At 42.6% G+C, this 23,154-nt stretch overlaps 1 protein-coding gene across 1 annotated transcript; it reads left to right on the forward strand.

Moving 5' to 3' along the window:
• Positions 1 to 1,187: 1,187 nt before the first annotated feature.
• Positions 1,188 to 22,521, forward strand: TTC23L (tetratricopeptide repeat domain 23 like). The gene is made up of 11 exons (XM_034773315.1): positions 1,188 to 1,285; positions 1,728 to 1,917; positions 3,994 to 4,117; positions 8,744 to 8,903; positions 10,085 to 10,210; positions 10,453 to 10,630; positions 12,917 to 13,025; positions 14,651 to 14,778; positions 17,348 to 17,497; positions 18,418 to 18,500; positions 20,841 to 22,521. Exons 1-11 carry the CDS (start codon positions 1,221 to 1,223, stop codon positions 20,878 to 20,880), a joined length of 1,353 nt encoding a protein of 450 aa, XP_034629206.1. The 5' UTR covers positions 1,188 to 1,220; the 3' UTR covers positions 20,881 to 22,521.
• Positions 22,522 to 23,154: the final 633 nt, after the last annotated feature.

The raw sequence follows: 23,154 nt of genomic DNA on the forward strand, positions 1-23,154 counted from the left end.
TATGACTGTTGAGGGTCAACTGTGTACTCAGTCCTGGATGGTTCAGAATATCAACTCAGAAATGAGCTATTCAGTTCAATTTTGATTTAGTTAAATATCACTTGTCAGCAAATTAAACACTTCTAGATAGTGTGACACTTATCCGCTGGAAGTATATGTGATTGGGGAGTGTTGACTGCAAAAAATGGAAAGACAAAGCTGTGTACACTTTGGAAGGTCTAGCGTTTGGGGTTGTTTTTCTTAATTTTACTTCCTGATGGATATTCTCATTGTAATGCGTATAATCTCTCCCCTAAACTAAGATGTTACAGTATTATTATTAAATAAACATAACTCATCTTATACTTAGAGCCAGCCCTGACCCTTCCAATCTAACTTTTTTGCCACCCCAGGCAAAAAAGAAGAGCGCCACGCCGCCGTACCCCCCCCCACGAGCGCCGTGCAGCTGACCCCCCCCAGCACCCTGTGCCCGAAGCCCCGCCCCTGAGCATCGCGCAAGCCCCCCCAGTGCTGCACTGCCTGAAGCCCCGCCCCTCCAAGCGCCGTGCCACCTGAAGCCCCTGTCCCCCCTCCGAGCGCCGTGCCGCGCCAACCCCCGCCCTCCCATCCGAGTGCCATGCCGTGCCAACTCCCGCCCCCCCATCCGAGTGCTGCGCCAGCCCCTGCCCCCCTCCAAGTGCCGGCCGCCCGAAGCGCCGCCCCCCCCAGCGCCGCGGAAACAAAAAAAATCCTCCAGCGCTGCCCCTACGAACCAATAAATAAATAAATAAATAAAAACCCGAGCTCCGCCCTGCCCCAAGGTGCTGCCCCAAGCATGTGCTTGGTGGGCTGGTGCCTGGAGCTGGCCCTGGGAAGGTCTTTGTGGCAGGGGGCTTGTCGTCTTGTTCTGTTTGTCCAGAACCTAGCACAATGAGTGATGAGGTACTACTGCAATACAAATAAAAATATTATTTATGCTTTATTTGCATTGCAGTAGAACCAGGGCACCATTGTGCTAAGCACTGTGCAAACATATAATGAAGAGATGAGAGAACAGATGGATACAACCACTAGAGGAAGTATGAGATAACAGTGAGACACATTGATAACTCTGAGAGAGGTAGGTTAACTGGTCATGGGCTGTTCTGTTCCAGTTTATTTTGTGAAAAAAATACATTCATCATTCATGTTACTTCTGAACAGTTTCAGTTCGGACCTCCATAGTATTTCTTGATAAGAAGATGATGCAAGATAGCCCGATATATATCCCTACAGATTCAAGCCATGGTGCTGTGGACTCTCACTTGTAAGTTATTAAACTTTTCTTTTTAAAGGGTGATATTTATTTTTACTATCTGCCCCATTATCTATAACTTCACCTTTCCCCCCTTCCCCACTGTAGTAACCATTCTCTTTGTTTTATTGGGTTATAAGTTAAGACGGAGCCACATTGATCATTCTATAATGGTTTTTCTTGTAAATTTATTATGAAGCACTCTTCCAAGAGGGCAAAGAAGGGCTTTGTAAATAAAAATAATCTCCCATCAGACAAAAAAAGTCTGTGTTTTTTTTTTTAATCTTATAACCAGGTTATAGGCTTTAGCCTAATTGTTAAAGGTAACACTGCTGTTATGGTTATATTTTTAAGCATTATTCCCAGTTTTGTGTTTAAATGAAGTGTAGCAGCTAATGGATGAATCTGAAATAAACATCATCAGTAATACAACCTTATAATATATTATGATCAGGTCCCAGGAAATCAGCACCACTGCCTCTGAACATCTGGATGAGTCAAACAATGAGAGCACAGCAAGAGATAGTGAAGGAGAAGAAAAGAAAATGAGGAAAAAAGCACTGCCTATGGACTGTGCTCCAGCACCAAATGAGAAATTAGAACAAGCACAGAAGATGGCAGAAAAGTTCATTAAAGAAAAAGAGGTAACTGAAATTGGACCTGGCCCTTTTGCTTATAAGTTACGTTTTAAAAATCCTCTGTTTATTCATATCAGTTTGAAACGCCTCAGCATTATCACCAACGGTGTGAGATTGGAAGCAGTGAGGTTTTATGTTACTTGGAAACGTGTCAGATTGATAGTACTGAGAACTGAAATTCTATAATGATTTATCAGTGTAAAAGGCTAGCTGGTCTCATGTGGTTAATGCACAGGACTGGGACTCAGGAGATCTGGGGTCAATTCCAAGCTCTGCCACAAACTCTTTGTAGCCTTGGGAAAGTCCCTTAATCTCGGTTCCCTGTCAGTGAAGTGGTAATAATAAGACTGCCTTTGCCCATCTTGTCTATTTAGATTGTAAACTCTTTGGGTAGCAATTATCTCCTGTTTGTTTAGTACGTAGCACAATGCAGCCTTGGCATCAGTTGCAGTCTCTAAGTCTAGATCCTCAAAGGTACTGTACTTAGGCACCTAACGCTGATTGATTTCAGGCCTAAGTGCTACTGTAGTAGAAATAATAAATAACGTAACAGGTGATTGGAAGCAGTAGTTCCAGCTTCTTTATGTGTTACAGCCCTGACTAGGAGGGAGGGATGACAGTAGTTAAGGTTAGTCTTTGGCTCTTGGTCAAGACTACACAAACTAGTAGCACTAGTGGCAAACTGTGACCATGCTTCCACAATAGGCACTCTGTCTGGTAGGAAGTGGATTGAATGACTCATTGATTTCACATATGCCACCTATAAATCATGGAATGGTAATGACTTTGGGTGACTGCCAGTTTAGGCTGACTCAAGCCAATAACCATAAGGTCAGAGGTTCTCTCCCTGTTACAAATACTGTGTCATCCAGCCCTCAGTGAAGTTTTCTTCTGTAGGAAGTGAAGTAACTCAAGGCCATGTTTAACAGATCACAAGGTCCCACCGTATAATTTTTAAATGACCCATACAAAGGGGTAGCAGGTTTGCTGTTCAGCTGTTGCATTACTTTATTTTAATTGTAGTAAAGCTGATGTTTCGATCATCTTTTTCCCAAGTAGGGGCTTTCTGTTGTAGGCAGCATCCAAGTCATTCAGTTCCTACCAGGAAAGATTCAAAAAATTAGCAAGCATTTTTGGGAACCCAAATATAGATGTTGAGCCTAATAATAGCAGCGGTGGGATGTTAGTCATCATCATGATGTTTCTGATAACTCTCAACAACCCTGAGATATTAATAGTCACATGGTATTTGCAATCTTTAAAAATCTTTTTTAGCCTGCTGGTGAGGCTCCTTCCCACCATGCCTGCCTGTGCAAAGATCTCCTCATCGGCTCCCTCTCATTGCAGCTCCTCCACATGCTCATTCCTTATGCCGAGACCACAACCACCCTGTTTCCAATAAAAGGAATTCCTCTACTTGCTCCCTCTCACTGTGATCCTTTCCCAGGGAGTCCCCCATCTGCTTCCTCCTGCATCTCGAGTCTCTGTGCAGACAGACAACAGCAAAGCTTCGGAGCTACAAATATTCATATTTGTCCCTTGAGGAGTCTCAGAAACAGCCCTGTTAAAGGTTCCAAGCTAGGGTCCGTGCTGCATCTCCTGACCGAAGCAGCGTAGCCCAGGTGGAGGAAGCAGACATAGGTGGCTTTATGCCACCTTTGCACTGCCCAGATTCTGGGCTTCTGCAGGGGCTGAAATGGCTCTTGTGTAAAGTAGTACAGCCCTTGGGGACACTAAGTTAGAGCAGCCAGGCCTAGAATCCCAGAGGCTCTGAGTGTTGCAATCACTCTCCCTCCTGCCTTCAGCCCCGGCCTTTCCTCCTAATATGGGCAACACAGGGCTACTTATGTCAACCCTATGCTGGGGAAATTCTCCCTCACCTGTTACTGCTCTGGGGGAAAATCTGACCCTACACTCATAAAACAGACTGACTCAGAGCTGTGAGATTCTAGTAACAAATGCACAGAGAACACATGGTTTTATTCTAACCGATATGTAGACACTTCCCCACCTCTCTTGGAGAAAACTCGGGGGGGCAGGATGCTTACACAAAAATAATTTCTACTCTGTTTTGTTCTTCAGGTGTATAAAGCCAACAGGGAACTTATTAGATGTGTGGCTCTTACTAGAATTATCTATGGAGACGGTCACTGGCAATTGGCACAAGCATTCGCCAACCTGGCTCACAGCTATTTAATACTTCAAGGTAAAAATCTAATTTCAATCGTCCCCCATCAAAAACTTGGAAGATAGTGAAACTGGCTTCACTACTTTGGTCCTGCAAATATTTATGAATGTCCCATAATGGGACTACTGGATGAGTAAAGTTACTTACATGCATATGTTTGTGCAGGACTGCTCCATTAATAATGAAAGCACATGTTATGGTAGGAGTCACCCGATGGTGGTATTACACAGAATCTTACAAGTTCTTTTTACCGTGGAAGCAAGTTTTTATTTTATGAAGAAATGTTGTGATGTTGTTAGTTTTGTTATGAAGTTGCCCTTGGAGAGAATCTCTGGCAGATAAGAGTTTGCACTCTGTCTCCAGAATTTTTTCCAAATATAGAAAATAAGGCAAAGTAACTTCCTGGGAATGCCTGTCTGAGACTTCTGGAAGAAGAGATTGCCGGGGTGCTGTTTGTAACTTCCTCTTTTCCAGGACTGGTGTATATGTGTAATAAAGCAAGTTACACCTAGGAGATACCCAGAATCTGCATCATTGATTTCTTCTTCACTGCGAAGCTGACCTGCAAGGCCCCCGACTTCTGCTACTACTAGACAGAGGGGCTATGCTGGTCTCAGAAGCGGAACTCTAGTATCAGTAGAAGGGTCAATGCACATTTTCACCTCAGAGTGCATAATAGTTCATTTCCCCCACAAAACTAGAGATCAATGAGCTAAATTCATCCCTGGTGTAAGTTTATTGGAGCCAAAATTGAGTCAGTGGTTTCACAAGTGTACATGTGAGAGCAGAATTTGGCTGAGGACTGATGGTTAGTAAGCGAGCTGTCCATTCATATCTGTCTTATAGTTGGATATAGCATACTCATCGCATAAATCAGGACTTCTTTATGGATGCGGTGCTTGCCAAGCCAATTTGCGGCAGCTTCATCAGCAAAGTGCAGAGCCCTCAGTCCACCGTCAAATCTGGTCAGACAGCAGCTGTCAGTGATGTGTGACATTGGCTGTCTTTGACCACAGCTGCCTGTGGTATCCTCTCATTGGCCCAAGGAGTGAAGGCTGCCTGCACATGGACCCTGGCCCATTCAAAATTGGTTCAGAAGGACCCCTGAGCAGTTTGGCAGATCAAAGCCAGGTACACACATGGTTGGGTCAATTATAAGAGACTGGTTTCTGGTGCCAGATGGAGACCATTCTTCACCTCACATCAATGTCACAGAGAAATCTGGGCAGGGCAAGTGGCCCACAATGGGTGCCTCAACGACAAGCGCACTCGTGGGTAGTCAAAGAGTTCTCTGTATAGTGGTAGGCTCAGGCTTGCCCGGATCTTCTCAGTCATTCTGGCTGTAGCATCCTCATGATGGATATGTGGAGGAGTGATGCTGCTTAACATAGGGAGCCACGGTACTGGTGTGGGTCGAATCATCCCAGATTCGACGTGAGATGAAGGGAGCCAGACCGGAGCACAGTATTCTGCTGCAGAGTAACAGAGGGCTAAACCGGATGATTGGAGAGTTTGAGCATTTGCTCCCCATGAAGTGCTGGCCAATTTGTTTAGAATTCTTCACCTTGGCCGCAGTTTTCCTCAGGTGGTTAACATACATGCGAGATCTATCTAAGGTTACTCCGAGATAGACAGGGTGGGAATCTGTGTTTCAAGTAATGTCCATTGAGAGAAATATTCAGTTCTTGGTCTGTTCTGGTTTTGTAAAGATGGAACACACTGGAAACTGTCTTGGTCACACTTGTTGTAAATGCCACCGACTACGGTATTCGGCCATCTTAATCAAGTCAGCATGTAGGTTGTCTTCAAGTTCTTGGAATGACCTTGCTTGGACGCCTAAGCAAATGTCATCTGTGTATATGAAATTGCAGGACTGGGTGTATGTAAGGTCATTTATCTAAAGGTTGAAAAGCATCTGTTTCAGCACAGAGCATTGGGGGTAGACCATTGGTTTGCCTTTCCACGCAATAACTTTGACTCCTATGTGCACTCAGAAACATCTGTTGCAGAGGACAAGGTCAATGACGTTAACTACCCATGCTGGGAGTGCTTGTGATAATTTGACTAAGAGTCCCATGTGCCAGACTGTGTGATATGCTGCTGTCAGGTCCAGCAATATGGCTCTCGTCTTCAGGTTTTTCTGAAAACTGTTTTCAGTTAATGTTTTCAAAGGTAGCACTTGATCGCAGGTGCTCTGACCTCTCTGAAAGCCTGCTTGCTTAACGCTGATTATTGACTCCGCTTCTGGGAAGATGTGCTGAAGAATGAGACGCTCCAGAACCTTAAATGGCACAGACAATGGAGATATTGGTCAATAGCTTGCAACATTATGTGGCTCTTTCCCCAGTTTCAGGAGAGCAATGACTTCTGACGTTCGCCATGTCTTCAGAAGCTGTACTTTACTGACCTCTCATGTGAAGAACTGCACCAGCCACTGGTGAGCCTGAGTTCCAAGATGCTTTAAGAACTCTGGCGATATGTTGTTCTAGTCCGCAGTAGGGCTGCTCCTAATATCACTCAGAATATTGTCAAACTCGGTGGCTGTGAGCCAAGTGGTGTTTCTCTGATGGAACTGATGCCATTTGTCATGGACTTGTTGTCTTACATGTGTCTAATTTGGGGCCTTTGACACAGTCAGCAGATGGCTAGCAGCTTGATTTGGAGTGACTGGTCGGCGGCTTTGGGCTGGTGGTTGCTGAGCTCCACCGAGATAACAAATAAAATTCCAGCACTTCCAGCTTAAGTGGGGCGTCTAGATTCCGAGGTGTCCCTTCCCATTGTGCCCATCCAGCAGCATCCATTAACTCAATGAGGTGATCAGCAATATGTGGATCACCAGAGGATTCACACTGTCTGAGTAGTTTAGCACATTCAGCATCAAGGCACAGCATATAGACTGGATGGTGGCTGCTAAGTAGGGATGTGCAAGTGGCTTTGAAGATGGCTCCTCAGAATCAACTGGAAGCTTCGCAGTTAGTAGGATTGAAACCTACTGTATTAATAGGACAGAGATTGAGTTTCAAAGCAAGGTTTAAGAGTTAACTTCAGCTCTGTGGTAGGAAATATCATAATGATGGGCTCCTTCACCTTCCAGAAGAACTGAAATCATGTGGTTTCTGTATGTTGTGTCGTCTTGTCTACTCCATGAGCTGGCCTGGAGCACAATAGCAATGATTACAAATAAAGGGGAATAGAAAAGCAGGGACACAAAATCATTTTAAAAATGGAAGTGGAGTTACATTCCTCATTTCATAATTTCGCCTTCCAAAGTTAACAATGAAATAAGAACAAATGTTCTATACTCCATAATGCTCATTGAATTGCAAACCTAAAACACAGTTCCTAATAGGAATTATATGGATTAAGTGATTATGTATCTCAATTTATTTTTCTACTAACTCTGTTACTCACAAAAAAATGTTTGATTTATAAAACAAGTTTTCAACTTTTTTTTTAATGCATATCAGATAAAAAATCTAGCTTCTGGAAGACCCCAGCAAATTTCAGCCAATGCTTTCTGGGTTTTGTATGCATTCCTGGATTGCATCAAGATATTTCCGCCTGGGGAATGGAACTACGCTAACCTGTATGTTAAGAGTGATCAGAATAATTGCAGTGACCTATAAAAAATTGCAAACTGGAGAAATGCTGCCATCTACCTTTAGTTTGAAATTAAAAATGAACCAATGTATTCCCTGGGCACAGACCTCTAGAGGCCACTCAGCATTAATATGCTCTGAGTGCTATTGATGTTTAGAAATACAAGAAATATTGCTTGTATCAAAAGTGAGTAAATTCCTTGAGTTTCATAATCACAGACTCCTAACTGTCCTGGGACAATTTCGGAGAATTAGATCTCCTTGCTCTCAGACAGATCTCCTTATGTATTTGCTTACATCCTCTTTATCAATGTCTAAAGCAGGGGTTCTCAGGACAAATTATTTGGTGGCCTCCGAATGCGGCCACCAACTCTTCCTCGTGGCCGTTCTCACAATTTTTCCTAAAATACATAATTAGCTTTAGGAAAAACAAATAAATATGCACATCCAAATCACTGTAATTTATTTATTTCCAGCTACTAAGTCTGCTATGAAAAGTGATATTACCAAACATACAAGTATCACTTTTCGCAGCAGATTTACTGAGCCCCGCAAGTCTGGGGACAAATTAAACCGTGGATGGGGGATCGGGGGAGGCAATGGGGGGAAAGGTTGGCTGGAGAGAGGGATGCATTAGGACTAATGATAAAACAGATTATTACTCTCCTAAAAGATGTTTCATCTGGGGAATGTTGTACAATCTGTGACTCTGCTGGGTCCTTTCATCTGCCTATTTTCCCTACATGTAACATCTTTATCTGCATAGTTGTTCCGAAGGCTATTTATTATATCTATGTTAAATAGCTTTAAGGGATTATTTCCCACCCCTGAAATTCTCCTAATTGTTTTCTTATACATCTGGTATGAAATCCTGGCCCCCATAAAGTCAATGGTACAGCTTCCTTTTGGCTTTAGTAGAGCTAGAATGTCATCCCTAGTGTCTAAATTGAATCTCTTCAGAGAATCGCATAGTTCAGGTCTTATTTTCAGTTTGAAGTTGCTGCTGTTGTTTTTATTAGCAAGCTCATTCATCGTCTTCTCCTAGGTCTTCCTGCACAGGCCATAGAGCATGCGGAATCAGCCAAACGTACCATGCTGATAGGGATTCGTACGCCTGCAGCAACTCCAGAGGACAAAAGAGAAATATTAGGAACTCTTGTGACTATCTACTTTACCTTGGGCGTAGCACATCTGGCACAGAACAAATATCCTTGCACTTGACAATACTATTTTATTATTAAAATGCCTAATACAGAATGTTTATTAAATATGTAATAATCATTAATACTTATTAAATAGTGGGTTTTTTTCCTCTTCCAAGTGCTCCATACAATAACTAATTAATCAAGTGGCAGAATATATCTGTGAGATAGGTGGGCAAGTGTTCTTATTCCAGATGGGAAAATCAAGGCCAAAGAAGTTAAATGACTTTCCCAAGACCTCAGAGGGGGTGGATGTCAGAGCCAAGCTCGGAACTAGAAATAAGGCACATTTTTAACCAATCACGGTGATTAACCATTGGAACAAACTACCACAAGAGGTGGTGGATTTTCTATCACTTGAAGTCTTCAAATTGAGAGTGGATGTCTTTCTGAAAGATAGGTTTTAGTCAAACACAAGTTATTGGGCTCAATATAGGAGTAACTGGATTAAATTCTGTGTCCTGTACTATACAGGACATCATACTAGATTGTTTAATGGTCCCTTCTGGCCTTAAAAAAAACTATGAAAACTGGCTCCCAGTTCTGCACATCCACTACACACTTTTACCCACCAATCTTATTTTGTTGTTACATGTTAGGGCTGTGCACAGACCCTGATACTTTTATTTCTCTTTGGAGAAGAAAGTTCCAGAAAGTGATATAAATGAGGATTTCTAAAGTGGTGAAATTTCACTGGAAGGCTCCACCAAGCCAAAAATCCTACATGAAGCCCAGATGAAAATTCAATACAGAGAATTTTATACCATTTCCTGCTTCCCCACCTTCCCATATTCAAGCTCTCTCTAAACCCTGTCATCTTGTCTTGTTCATTCTCTCTTTAATTGTAAATGCTTCAGATTGGAATATGGCCACCCTCTATGTTCTGAAGAACGCCACGTACATTTGCAGATCTTTGTAAGTGAAGACAGCAATGGATTTTTATGAATAACGTAATTTACTACATCCTGTAACGGAGAGTTCCCATCCACACCTCAAAGATATCCCCTGTAAGTGAGAGGCAGGAAATCCAAAACAATATGCTTCGAAACTGTATTGATTGTATTGCAAAGACAGTTTTGGAAGCTAACACCTGTACAACTTGTTCTTTTCTGGTTAGTTTCTGCCTACATGGTTTTCTTTGTTTACTAGCATATATTTTTGGTGGTTTTCCTTGACTGTTCCACTGGCAAAGAATCCTATCTCAGTCTGCAGAAGGCAGAGAGACTCATGGCAGAACTTCAAGAACTGGATGGGAGAGTGAGCATGGGATTAAAAATATCTGAGAAAGATTTAGTCATTGCATTGGGCAGGTAAACACAAAAACCAAAATGAATGCCATGTGTGTGAGCAGGTGCTTGGGCTTTTATGTAAATGGTATTTTACTATTTCTTTTGTAACAGAAAATGGATTAGTACAAGGGTAAAAGACTTCACTGGGAGTTTTATGTGTGCAAGGAAAACAGGATGAGGGCCTCTGAGCCTGTCTCATGCGTCCACTGATATGGACAATAATCTTTTTACTAGAGAACCTAACTTTCCCCACTTTCTTTCAGGACATGTTTGCAGCAAAACATGTTGGACTTTGCCACAAGTTATTTTGAAAAAGCTGTTGATGCAGTAATTTCAACTGAAGGCGATACAGCTCCAGAACTGATAAACCTTTATCAGAAAATTGCCCAAAGTGAGCAACTGAAGAAAAACCATGAAAGAGCCATAGCATATTTATTACAGGTAGGAAGTCTCATAAATCTTTTTAGAGCAACAGGACTAAGTAAAAATCACAGCTCTTAGTTGCTATGATTAAAGTTAACGAATTTGTTTGTTATTCACTTTAGCAAGGATCTGCTGAAGAACCCTAACAGGAAACATAGCCAATGATGTGAACATGGTATAGGGAACCATAATAGCCACTTTTGCCCTAACAATTGGCAACTAGGAAAAGAGCTTTACTAACATATATAGTCAGTGATGCACAAATGTGTTACAGAAACTGTTCTTGGAATTTCTTTAGAGAGTTCTACTCTAAAAAATGACTCTCTAAAAATCCCATACATGAGTCCTGTTTGTGTCTCAACTATTTCCTTATCAAACTGTGCTCAGCTTACAATTAAAAAAAGATTTTCTCCTAACTGCCAGCTCTTTGAACCCAGCCTGGGATCTCCTGGGGCAGCACCTGTAATAAAGATTCTGCATGCCAAATCATGTCCACAGAGACACTTGTTCAACCTTAGAGCAGTCAGTGGTTTCTACAGATGTCACTGATTTGCCCTGTAATTGCCGCTTAGTAAACAATTCTGGGGATGATGCACAATGACTAGAACCCAGCTTGGTTTCCCATTGCTGTGTGGGCTCTGCAAGGCTGAAAGGAATATTTTGTCATTAAAGTCAGCAGCCGTGACTCTGAGTAATCACAGACACTAGGTCTGAATAAGAAGGGGCAATTTTTGCCCAGTCACTTTCTGAGCAGAACTGTATTTTAAATTATCTTCATCATAAGGGATGTTGCTCGTTAATCATATGTGCTAAGCATTGTTAGCAGGGTTTGAGCACTCAGACATCACAGTGATGGGAGCAGCATAAGAACCTGAACAGAACAGAAGATAACATGGTTCCTCTGAGAAATCCTCGTAGTACAGTTTAAAAATTGCAGCCAGAGTTGAATTAGAGCTAAAATGAGCCCGCATCCACCAAAGACCTTTTCCACCTGACAGACCCTTGTTCCCAGCCACTCTGGATAGATCCAACCTTTTCCCCACTACTCCTTTCCCCAAGTGAGGTAGCTCAGCTAGTCTAAGGTTATGCTGGCTGCAAGCAGCAATCAGCTGTGTTGCACTGCCATCTGCTGCTCTGCTTCAGTTCCTGTGAGAAGGGGTGTATAACATATGTACCAGGGCGTCATGAGGAAAGGCCTAAGCTTCAGTTCCACAGTGAGGCTGAGTCTTCCCTGCAGAGTTAACCTAAATTATCTACATTCAGATTAACTCCTCTTGAGTTAGCCTTGCTCAAGTGAGAATGGCCACACTGGGGAAAACAATAAACCAACACTGGACCTGCACAGAGTGATTGTGTTGGCTGCTGACAAGTTGTGCTAACATGAGGTGGCTTGTTAGTCGCTGCAGAGCCCTGGGAGAGAGCTCTCCCAGCGCTCTAAAAAAACCACCTCCAGGAGGGGCGTAGCTCCCAGCGCTGGTGCGCTGTGTATACTGGCACGTTACAGTGCTGAAACTTGCAGCACTCAAGGGGGTGTTTTTTCACACGCTGTAAAGTGCCAGTGAAGACAAGCCCTGAGAAAGAGAGTAACTAGAGATAATACGGTTTCTCCTATTCTAATAAAGCTTCTTCTATGATGTTGGAAGAAAGTGACTCTTTTTGTGATTCTTTACCACTGTCACATGGCAACTTCCTGCAGAATTTTGATCCCCGCTTTCTGTGGGGTCTGAAGACTGAAGAACTTGACTTAAGCTGCCTGCCGCATCAGGCAAAGGCAAAACAGTGGCTGCTTGCTTTGAAACCATGCTACACTACTTAACACTGTTTAAATAAACCACCCCCACCTTTACAGATCCAAAGGATAAAAATTAGAAACAGGTCTAAACCAGACACCCAGCTCCAAACACAACCAACTTGTGTATGTTTAAAATCTAAATCTGGACCTGAATCAGAATTTTAATGTAGATGCAAAGCAAAACCTGGGGTACAAATAGCTCTAACTTCTGGTGGGTTGGAAGCTTCCACCTCTCTCTAATAATAATAAAGATTTATTTATTTAAATATTTGCTCCTTGTGGGAGAGGCACAATCTGAGGAGAAAAGATACTGAGTGCTGGGTCAAATATCGGGAGTTAAACTGCTTTGTTTGGTGGAATTTTCCTGTTCCAGAGGGTTGCCTTGTTTCTGTACCTGTGGCTAACTCAACAAAGGTGGTGGTGTCTATGAAAATACCCGCCTTTGTAGACAGTCTATTTACTGTACTTGTATGCAGTGTTTATTTAGCCTAAATAATCTCCATCTTTGTTAGGCCCATTCCATTTGCATGGCTCTGCACAAGAAACTTAGTGTTGAAGCTGCTCAGACGGCCTTGTTGCTGGGCAAAGCTTATGCTGCAACTGGAGACCAGCAGCATATTGGTAAGTAAGGAAGAGGTTTACTGTACCAGAATTATGATTCTTCTAGTGCCTAATGTAATGCTAGAACATGCAGATGAGTCAGGAAATTCTAAAAATGTACGCAGCCTATTTAGTAAAAATGAGCTGACCTACGGAATCAACACCTGAAGTTTGTGGGATCATTGTCTGGAACTGGCACTTCACTCCACCTGTGGTGTGACAAGTTCTGCGCACAGTTTACCGATGTAAGCCACACTGAAGCCAGTGGAGGCTGCACAGGTGTCTCAAAGCAGAATCTGGACCATTGCATGTAACAGAAGATGAAGTGTTATTTTCTAGCAATAGCACCTGGAAGTTCAGGCGTTTAATATTCCCTGGATTGGTGGATATTTTTTTCCAGTGTGAATGCCCCTTTCTGCTGTCTTTAGTGGGAGTTTCTACTGATTATAACTCATTTCCATTGACTTCAGTGGGAATTTTGAATGTAAGGAGTGCAGTATTGGACACCTGCTGTGCATCTGTAGAGCTTTATTAAATAGAATATCAGGGTTGGAAGGGACCTGAGGAGGTCATCTAGTCCAACCCCCTGCCCAAAGCAGGACCATGCCCCAGACAGATTTTTGCCCCAGATCCCTAAGTGGCCCATCTCAAGGATTGAACTCACAATGCTGGGTTTAGCAGGCCAATGCTCAAACCACTGAGCTAACCCTCCCCCCAACTTTGTTGATGCAGAATTAAGGTTGCCAGGTGCCCTTCCAGAATGCCAAATTCAGCAAAACTCAAACCAGGAAATACCAAGCTAAGGTTGCATTGGCATTTACCTTAACTATGTAGGTTTTGCTTTGCATCTACATTCAAATTCTGATTCAGGTCCAGATTTTACTTTATCCCGTGCTGGCAGTAGCCATTGGGAATTATCTGCATGCACTCCAGCTGCATTCCCTTTGTGCTAAATGTAGTTGTAGTTGTCATCTAGGTTTGCAGTTGATATGCTACTGTAGCTAGGAAATAATCAAAAGACCTAGTTTTTATATAGTACTTTTCATCAGTAGAGCTCAAAGACCTTTACATCATTATCCCCATTCTAGAGATGGGAAACTCATGGGTCTTTAGACTATGTAAAGTGAGTTTACTGGTCTGAGTCCAGACCCCAGTGAACCAGTGTCCCCAGCACAAGCATTACCACTCCACCCAACACCTTTGAGAGCAGTATCAGCAGAGAGGCCCAGGAGCAAATGGCCATGGAAACTGAGTTACCCTTACAGGAGAGTTACCTCTCCAAGGAAAGGTTGAAGCCCATTGGCAGGGCAGTGTAGTGAAGCCCATACACCCACTGCTGTGCTTTGCTTGTTCTGTAGATAAATTAGACTTCAGTCTAGCAGGTTTTCATGTGCCCTAAAACTATTTTGTTTAACCTTTTCTTATTAAAATAACTTCAGACTTCAATGAGGTTGCTTGGGATGTAAGTAGGGTCAAAATTTTGCCCTCTGCATCTAGGGAAGCTAGAAGCAGCTTTTTATACCCACACAGTTAAATTACTAATTAAATCCACTATTTGTGTGGGATTGTTACCTGGGCTGGAGCTGAGATGTCCTGTTCTAAAAGGATTCCAGTCTGTCAGTAATAATTACTGTGCTTATTTCTAGGGACGGCTGAAATGTATTTTACAGAGAGTCTGATTGCATATCAGGCAGCATTGGGTGCAAAGGATTCCCTGACACTTACTGCCATTGAGGAATTCAGTAAATGGCTTGTATATGTAGGGAAAAAACAGGTAACACCAAATACTAGCTTACAAGCTTACTTTCATGCCTTAGTGTTTGCAGCCACATAGAATGTGCATGTGCAGGTGTGTGTCAGAAAAACACACCACCTTTAATTGCTCTCTGGTGTCATCAGCTCCCAGGGGAGGTTATGGCAGCCAGGAATGAGCAGTTTGCAGGACTAGGCTGGCTGCCCCTTCTACGCCTACTACAGGAAGGAAGGGTAGCATAGGAGCCACTTCACCAGCACTGTGCCACTGGAGGATCCCCCTACACGGGATCCTTCATGGACTGTAGGGCAACTTTGCACTGGCATTAGAGCCCAGAATCCATGGGTCTCTGTCCTACCGTCAGTGTGGGCGAGGGAGAGCTAAAGAGCAAACAAATAGCACCACTGCCTGACACGGAATCTCCATGCCGCTTGGCATAGCCATGTATCACCTCACTTGCTTGGCAATGTAAAAGTCCTCAGGAGATACAATCCTGCTCCCATTCAACTCAATGAGAAAACTCCTATTAAATGCAAGAGGAGAAAGTACTGACCTCCTATAATCTAGGTCATCTTTTTAATAATACACCTAACAGTGCATGTTAAGAGTTGCCCGAGCACTTATAATGGTAACTTGCCAGGCTGTTACCATTAAGAGGAGAAATTGATTATAAGAGTCAGGTATTTCTTTGTAAATAAACAGGATTGCACCAAAGTCTTATTTCCGTGAACACAGTAGGAGAAAACAGCAGTTTCCTTGTTCACAATTTCCATGCCTGCTTTTCAGCCAGTTCTGTGCCCCAAGAAGGTCTGTCTCCAATCCCTCTCAGGGCCGTGCTCACACCTGTTTCCCTCACTGTGTGCTGGCTTTCTCTTGCTTTCACACAGACACACCAGCTGCAATCAGTCAATACCCCCAATGCATACATTTGTAAGCCTCCAGGAAAACCCCTCTACCTACATGGCTTAGGGCTTGGCTACGCTTGCGAGTTAGAGTGCATTAAAGCAGCCCCTGGTGCCCTAAGTCCTGAGGTGTCCCTGTAGAGCGCCTGGACTCTGCAGCTGGAGTGCTCCTGGTAATCCACCTCCACAAGAAGCATAAAGCTTGCTGCGCTCTGGCTGAAACGCCCGGGTGTCAGTGTGGACGAGGTGTTGCATTACTGCGCTGTGATTGGCCTCCAGAAACGTCCCATAATCCCCTGAAGTCAAGTGGCCACTCTTCTCATTGTTTTGAAATCGGCTGCAGGCATGCAGATATCCCCTTTCAAAGCTCCATTTCTGACATCCAGCACGCTTATCTGCTCCGGGACAAAGCAAACCATTAGTGTGGAATGCTGTTGTTATGCGTGTGTGGGGGGGAGGGGTCTGCTGCTGTCTGAACTTACAAGACAGCATGCTGACATGTTCTCAGCCCCCCAAAACACACTGTCTCGCCCCCCCACATACACACAACACACTCCCTGTCACATTCTACCCCCCCCCCCCCCCACCGATTTGAAAAGCACGTTGCAGCCACTTGCACACTGGGATACCACAATGCACTGCTCTTCGTGGCATTGCAAGAGCTGCGAATGTGGCCACGCCAGTGCGCTTGCACCTGACTGTAAACACCCGGCAGCGTTTTCCCTGCTGCAGTCTCCGAAGGCTGGTTTAACTCCTAGTGCTCTACATCTGCAAGTGTAGCCATGCCCTTAGTTTCAGCTTCACCTTGTATGCAGCCTGGTGCCCTGGGTGGTGGCTTCCACTGCCTCCAGCTAGCATATTCCATGAAGGAGCCGTGCAAACCCATGAGCTTTAAGATTTGTGATTACTTATAGCTCAAAGACATGCTTGATGGCAGCCATTAACACTTTCCAGTATAACATTAGGAATACAAGGGGTGAAATCCTGGCCCCACTGAAATCAATGTGTTGGCAGTACAGCCCAGAATCCATACTATTTACTTCATTGGGGCCAGATTTCTCCCATTTTTTATGAAGATCCTGTTTCTGTGTTCTGATTCCTCCATAAGCAATATTTGATGGACAGAGGGTTTTTTTTATGTAACTTTACTCTCTATACAGTATATTCTTGAAAAGTAAACAGTCACCCTAAAGGACAGCTCAATTAAAAGTAGGAGACTAAAGATAGTATTTTCAAAAATGCCTAGGCACTATGGAAAATTTTGCCCTAAGATTATTTTTAAGGTACAGCATCCTCCAACGTTTTTTTTGTGGTACAGAATTATACATAATGCAAAATAGTACACATTTATACTATAGTGTATGACCCTTCACATGCTTATTGTTAAAATACTGGACATGTCCTACATTGGCTGGACATGGGACACAGGACATTAGGTGTCAAATAACAGACGTCTCATAGAGTCAGGTGGTCACCCTACCACACTTCCTGAGTTTCCATTTTGTAGAAGTGAAACTATCAGAATTATACTCCGTAAGGGTTCCAAATCATTGGAGAATGGCTGTAGATCCCAAGAAGCATTGGTGTTAAACTCCAAATAACTTAAACATGCAGCAGTCATTTAAAGATGCTGATCCAAAAATGAATATATTTTTATGTGCTAACCTATGTTGCATTTTTCTCTGTAGCAGGCCTACAGGCTGCTGAAAGATTCGTTGAAGTCCATCATAGACACCTATGGGGATTTTAGTGAGAAGGCAGCTGAAACTTACCATATCATGGGCAGTATCTGCCTGGCAGAGGGAAAGATGAGAGAGGCTTACCAGCTGTTCAATAAGGTAATTATAATTACATTGCTAGTGATTTTCTTGGATTTACTGCCTCGTAGTTTTTGAAAATGTAAATGCACACTAATTTTCCAAACGATAAATCCTGCTAGAGATATCAGGCTTTATTTCTCTATAGATTCTCAAGGAGTCTGACGTGCAGATCTTATTCATGTTAGTAATGAGATTTGCCCAGATAAACCTGCCATCTGTGCCAAGTCCACACAGGGATTTGGGCTCAGCAGGCAACTGAAGATACAGCTAGCCAGCATCTACGTACCATACTTACTCCCCTGCAGAACCCCTGAATACTGGATTGGCTAACAATTGGGATTTAATAGTGTTGATGAACCGCCATGACAACTGCTACCACACAGCTGGGAAGGAGAAGCAGGCTATAAAACCTATGCTGTTGTGGGGAGGAGGGGGAACAGCTTCCCAACAGTGGCAACCTGTAGCTGTCTCCTATCTTAAAAGCCCTCCTCCCACCCCCAGTGGAATGAATAGAAAGAAGCTCCATGAATTAAAATGTACAGTGATGTCCCTCCCCTCTCAACCAGGGAGAATCTAGCCCCTAGCCAGCCACGCCTCAGTTTCCCCATCTGTAAAACTCTGGTTAATACCTGTATCACAAGGGTGTCATGCAAATTAATTAGTTAAGCAGAGTGCTTTGATGGAAAGTGCCATGTCATGCTGATAATATTAGTTATATTATACCTGGATATTTAATTATACAAGACCCAGCCATTTATGCTTCTTAGATTCTAATTCAAATTTTTACAAATACTCCTCTGACATCACTAAAGTCCTTTCTAGGCAGAACCACTGTAGTTCCTTTGCTAATATGTAGATAATCAGTACTTCTGCAACTTGATTGATTTTGAAGTTGGATTATACAGTGTATCACTTCTCGTTCATTTTATGCTAAACAGTGTTTGCAGATTCAAATAGCTGTTTATGGGCCTCGCAACAGGAAACTGAAAGACACGCAAGAGCTCCTGACTGCATTAGAGAGGTGATCTCATCAGCATTGTTATTTATAATGTAATATTGCATATTGTCAAGATGCTGTCCCTACTTCAGGGCAAGTAGCAGCTTGCTGGTAACAAATGTCTATATACAGTACTGAGTCTTGTTTAATATAATGAACAAAATTAAATAGGGATTTCTGGGATGGGGGCTTGGTCTCTGTGTTGCAGATCTGGAGAGGCACAGCCCAGGAATAGGGAACAAAATGGCTTTAGAACACCTTTGTGCCATCTGGATTCTAGGCTACTGGGGGCAGGCGGCAAAATAGCCCCTCCACCATAAATTAGAGCAGCCTGTAAGCACATCCTGGCCAGGGTTGCCAATGGACTGTACAGTAGTCCAGCTACCCTATAACATTCAGTGCTTTGCTGCTCCCTCTCCCACACACTCTATGTTATAGGGCTGCTTATGTTGACACCTCACCGCTTCTGTGCTGTGGGAGTTTTCCCCTCGCTCCTGTAGAGTCACTGTACGTGGCCACAGCGGCACAGAAGGTCTGGAGTAGATGCCAGAATCAGCACCTGGATATCTCATCCAATGCAATTAACAATTGAATTACTTTTGCCATTGAATTACTGGTTCTAATTCAAATCAGGTTAGCAGTGCCTGAAAGTTGTTACCGTCTGATATTTGCTCAGCCAAAACCAGTTTCTAAAATTTCACTGGTCATTTAGTCTTACTGAATTCTATGCTAATTCTCTATAAAATCCCCATCTTGATTAACTTCTAAAGGAGCAGCAGTCAATCTAAGGATTAGGGACTAGGTCTGCAACTGTGAAAATGAAGCAATTTCAGTTAGAATGATGATGTTCTGTATTAGCATTTTTTGTCTCATTCATTTATTTAACCCCTGCACTGTAAAACCTACTTGCTAAACCTTGTGCTGCAAGAATTACTTGTGTAGAGTACTTTACAAGACATAGTTTAGACAGGTCCCTGCCACAAAGAGTTTACAATTTAAACTAGTTGGATACACTTTAAACAAAGAATGACCTGTAAAAGTGGGAGTAGATAACACTGTAGAGGATCAACAAGGAAGGGGTGGGAAAAAGAAGTGGTTCTTAAGGAGAGATCTAAACAGAGATAGAGTGTGCTTAGTACACAGGAAACAGAAGCGTAAGCTGTGATAGGAGGCACAAAATCATGAGTGGAAGGGACCAAATAGCCATTAAGAAGAGAGTAATGAGCAGGCAGATAGTCTAACAGGAAAACAATAAACTGAAGGCTATGTGGTATTAACTATTTGTTGGCCCTTGGCCAAATGGTTAACCAGTATTCAGTAGCCCAGAAATTGATGAGTCAGATATTCCTTTCATGCAATCCTGTTTATTTGCAAAGGATGTACACAAAGTCCTGTTTCTCTGAACACAATAGAAATAAACACCAGCAGGCAGTTTCCCTGTTCAGAAATCCAAATGTGCCTTCTCAACCAGCATTTTGTATAGTTCACTCCTGGCTTCCTCTCAGGACCAACCTCACACTGCTTCTCTCACTGCCTCCTGGCTTTCTCCTCCTGACAAAAACACTGCTCCACCAATCAATGTCTCAGCCCCTGAATTTTCAATCAGTCTCCGGGAAACCCCTTTTATTCACCCTGAGTTAATTCTTGCTCAGACCTTCCTCTTTTTGGATGGTGGTGTCTATTGGTTTAGTGTCTTTCTCCATAAAGGGAGCTTAATTGCTTCTTCCATTTAACCTAAATAAAAGGAGGCTGGCATGCCCATCACTTTGAGGTCTGTGACTGTCTACAGATGAAAAACTCACTTGATGGCAGCCATTAACCATGCCAGCATAACATTATCATCAGCAAAGTGCCAACAGTGCACTCATCCCTCTGAGGCACAGGAGATAATACAGCTCACCCCCAGCATTTACATCCTAAACAGCACGTGAGAGAGACCATAAGTGAGAGAGTTAGAGTAATTCCCTGTCACCTTTGGAAAACCTGACAGAAACATTGATTTTCTCAGTTTGTCCAGTACTTTACATGACACCAAAATGTTGTGGTTATCTTGTCAAATGATCACCAAGTCTTCTTAAATCAGAGGGCCAATCTCTAAAGGCGAGGTGTTTGGGTACAATTTGGATAAGGCATTTAGTTACTACTGTGTTGGGGGTGATATAGGAAGCTACACAAATGGATAAGCATACAATTTGTATAACTAATCTGAGCAGTTATGTGTCTCATTTTATAACAAGGCAGGTCTGATAACATTCTCCTGTTTGTCCGGTAAGTAGAATTTTCAGGGATATGTAGTCTACAAATAAAGGAATAGGAAAATGCCAAGAAAAATAAAATGATCTACATGTACTTCCTCTACTGTAGGTCTCCAGCTGTCCATGAAGGGAACAGACTGCTGAAGTAGAAAAGACAGATGGTGCTAAATCATACTGTTGGCAAAAATCTTGGATCCTTAGCAATTGACAGCACATGAAACCAGAAACTAAGTTGGAGGATTAATTGGAGAACTCAGGTACATTGTACTTGTTATAATCAACTCAACAGAAAGTTCTGTAAATGTTTGCTTTAGTTTAGGAAAAAGCATCAACCTTCCAGGTAAACTTCCCCCTCCTATTATCCTTTCATTTTCTTTCTTACTATATTTTTAAGGTCTGGGTCTACTGGTAGCATATCAGATGTTCTACTGAGTATTAAAAAAATGGGCATAAGTTACAAAAGTCTTGCACGAATGACTCCCTTTGGAAAAGATATAGGAATACACGTTTACACATATTTAAAAGTATTTCTTTTGAAGACATTCCACTAGTACTTTGGTGAATGAATGCAAAATATACCCAATGGAGAAACACAGATTGGATTATCCCGCCCTCGACCCCCCGGCTATTGGTACACTGGCCTTTTTATAATCTAAAAAACAAAACAAAGCAAAAAACCCAATGTATTAAATTTAGCCTGCTTTTAGCACTTCAGCTAAGGTCGAATACCTTCTTTTGATGTGAAATTCCTCTTTAATGCTTTGCCTTCACTACATAATCTTAATGGTAGAATACACCTATGAAGAGTTGACCTTGCTAGTACAATGCTGACCACAACTATGCACTCAATGTTAGACAGTGTTGTAATCATGATTCAGAAGCCTAAGCCACTTTTGAAAATGGGTCTTAAGCACTTTTGAAAATTTGGCCCAAAGACAAGTCACATTTAGCATTATGGAACTTCGTCATTAAACCCAGAATTCAGCTTGAGGCATGGGTGCATGTCTGAGCCAAGAAGGGTTGGGGCCAATATTCACTACATTCCAGTGATCTTATTAGCATAATAGCCACTAGCCAATTGTTACGAAGACCATATCCCCCTCCGAGGGTTTCCCCATGTTTGTGGAATCCTCCACTATTAATTTACAGGAGCTGAGGTCTGTGCTCCATAGTGGCACAGAGACCTTCGCATAGGCCAGGTCCCTAGGATGCAAAGAGAACACTACATAATGCAGACAGTTCTGAATGTTAATAAAACTGTTTCATTACAAATGACTGTTTAATCATTAGTGGCTCCTAGTACTGTACAGATTGTTTTAATTTGTTTGGGTCTTCTTTCCAAGCTCACTATTGGTATAAGACAGACTGTTATACATATACAAATGAAAATAGTATATTTAGTGGCCTTTAGGCTTATGTTCAAAAGTAATGTTAAGCCACAGCTATGTCTTTGAACACACCAGGTAATTCAAATCAGAAATGAGTTAAATTTAGTAAGTCATGCGCTCTGTTTCATTACATTAGTCACTAGGACTAGATGCAAGTCATTCTTACCACCTGTTCAGCTCTTCATATTCCAAGGCATCATACACATAGTTACTGAAGTCTCCAGGTAAATATTAATCTCTCTCCTTTGTTGAAGGGAAAACTACTAGAGACAATCTAAAGGGAGAAGTAAAGTGATTTCTAATATGGTCTTAAATTAAAATTCATTTATCTGACTATGTAAGTTAAACATGAAAATGACAAAGCAGTAACTAGAGACCCAACACTGCTCCAAAATCTTTTTTATGAATGTGTGTGACGTTATTGACATAAACTGGGACCATATAAATCATTGTTGCAACCAAGGTCCTGTAGTGGCACCCAAATCTTGTATAAAGGGGGTCAAATGGGGTGTCTAGGACAAGGTTATGGTTTACTGGTTATGATTATGCTGTCTATATGTATGTATCAGTTTTGTAGTCGAAGTTATGAATATTGGCTCTATACTGTCTGTATGGCAAACTTATGCTATGCTTCTGGGTGACATCCCAGACAAGCTGAGTTTAGCTCTGCCTAGCCTGCTTGATGGCCCATTAAGGACCATCAGCTATACAATGGACCCATTGAGAGAAGGCAGATACGCCTTGTACCTCAGCAAAGTATGCAGGGACTGGCCCACGTGACTCCAGACTCCATGTTGCTGTAATTTTCCACAGTAAGAACAAAGAGGTGATCTTACACCTGGAAAAGACTATATAAGGCTGATGCCTGATCTCCATCTTGTCTTCAATCCTGCTTCTTACCTCTGGAGGGACTTTGCTACAAACTGAAGCTCTGAACAAAGGACTGAGGACCCATCCCAGCGGGGGATGTATTCCAGAGACTTGATTTGAACCTGCAGTTTATTCTATCGCTGCTGCAAGCCTGAACCAAGAACT

This window comes from Trachemys scripta, chromosome 6, assembly GCF_013100865.1.
Source record: "Trachemys scripta elegans isolate TJP31775 chromosome 6, CAS_Tse_1.0, whole genome shotgun sequence".
Lineage (NCBI taxonomy): Eukaryota > Metazoa > Chordata > Testudines > Emydidae > Trachemys > Trachemys scripta.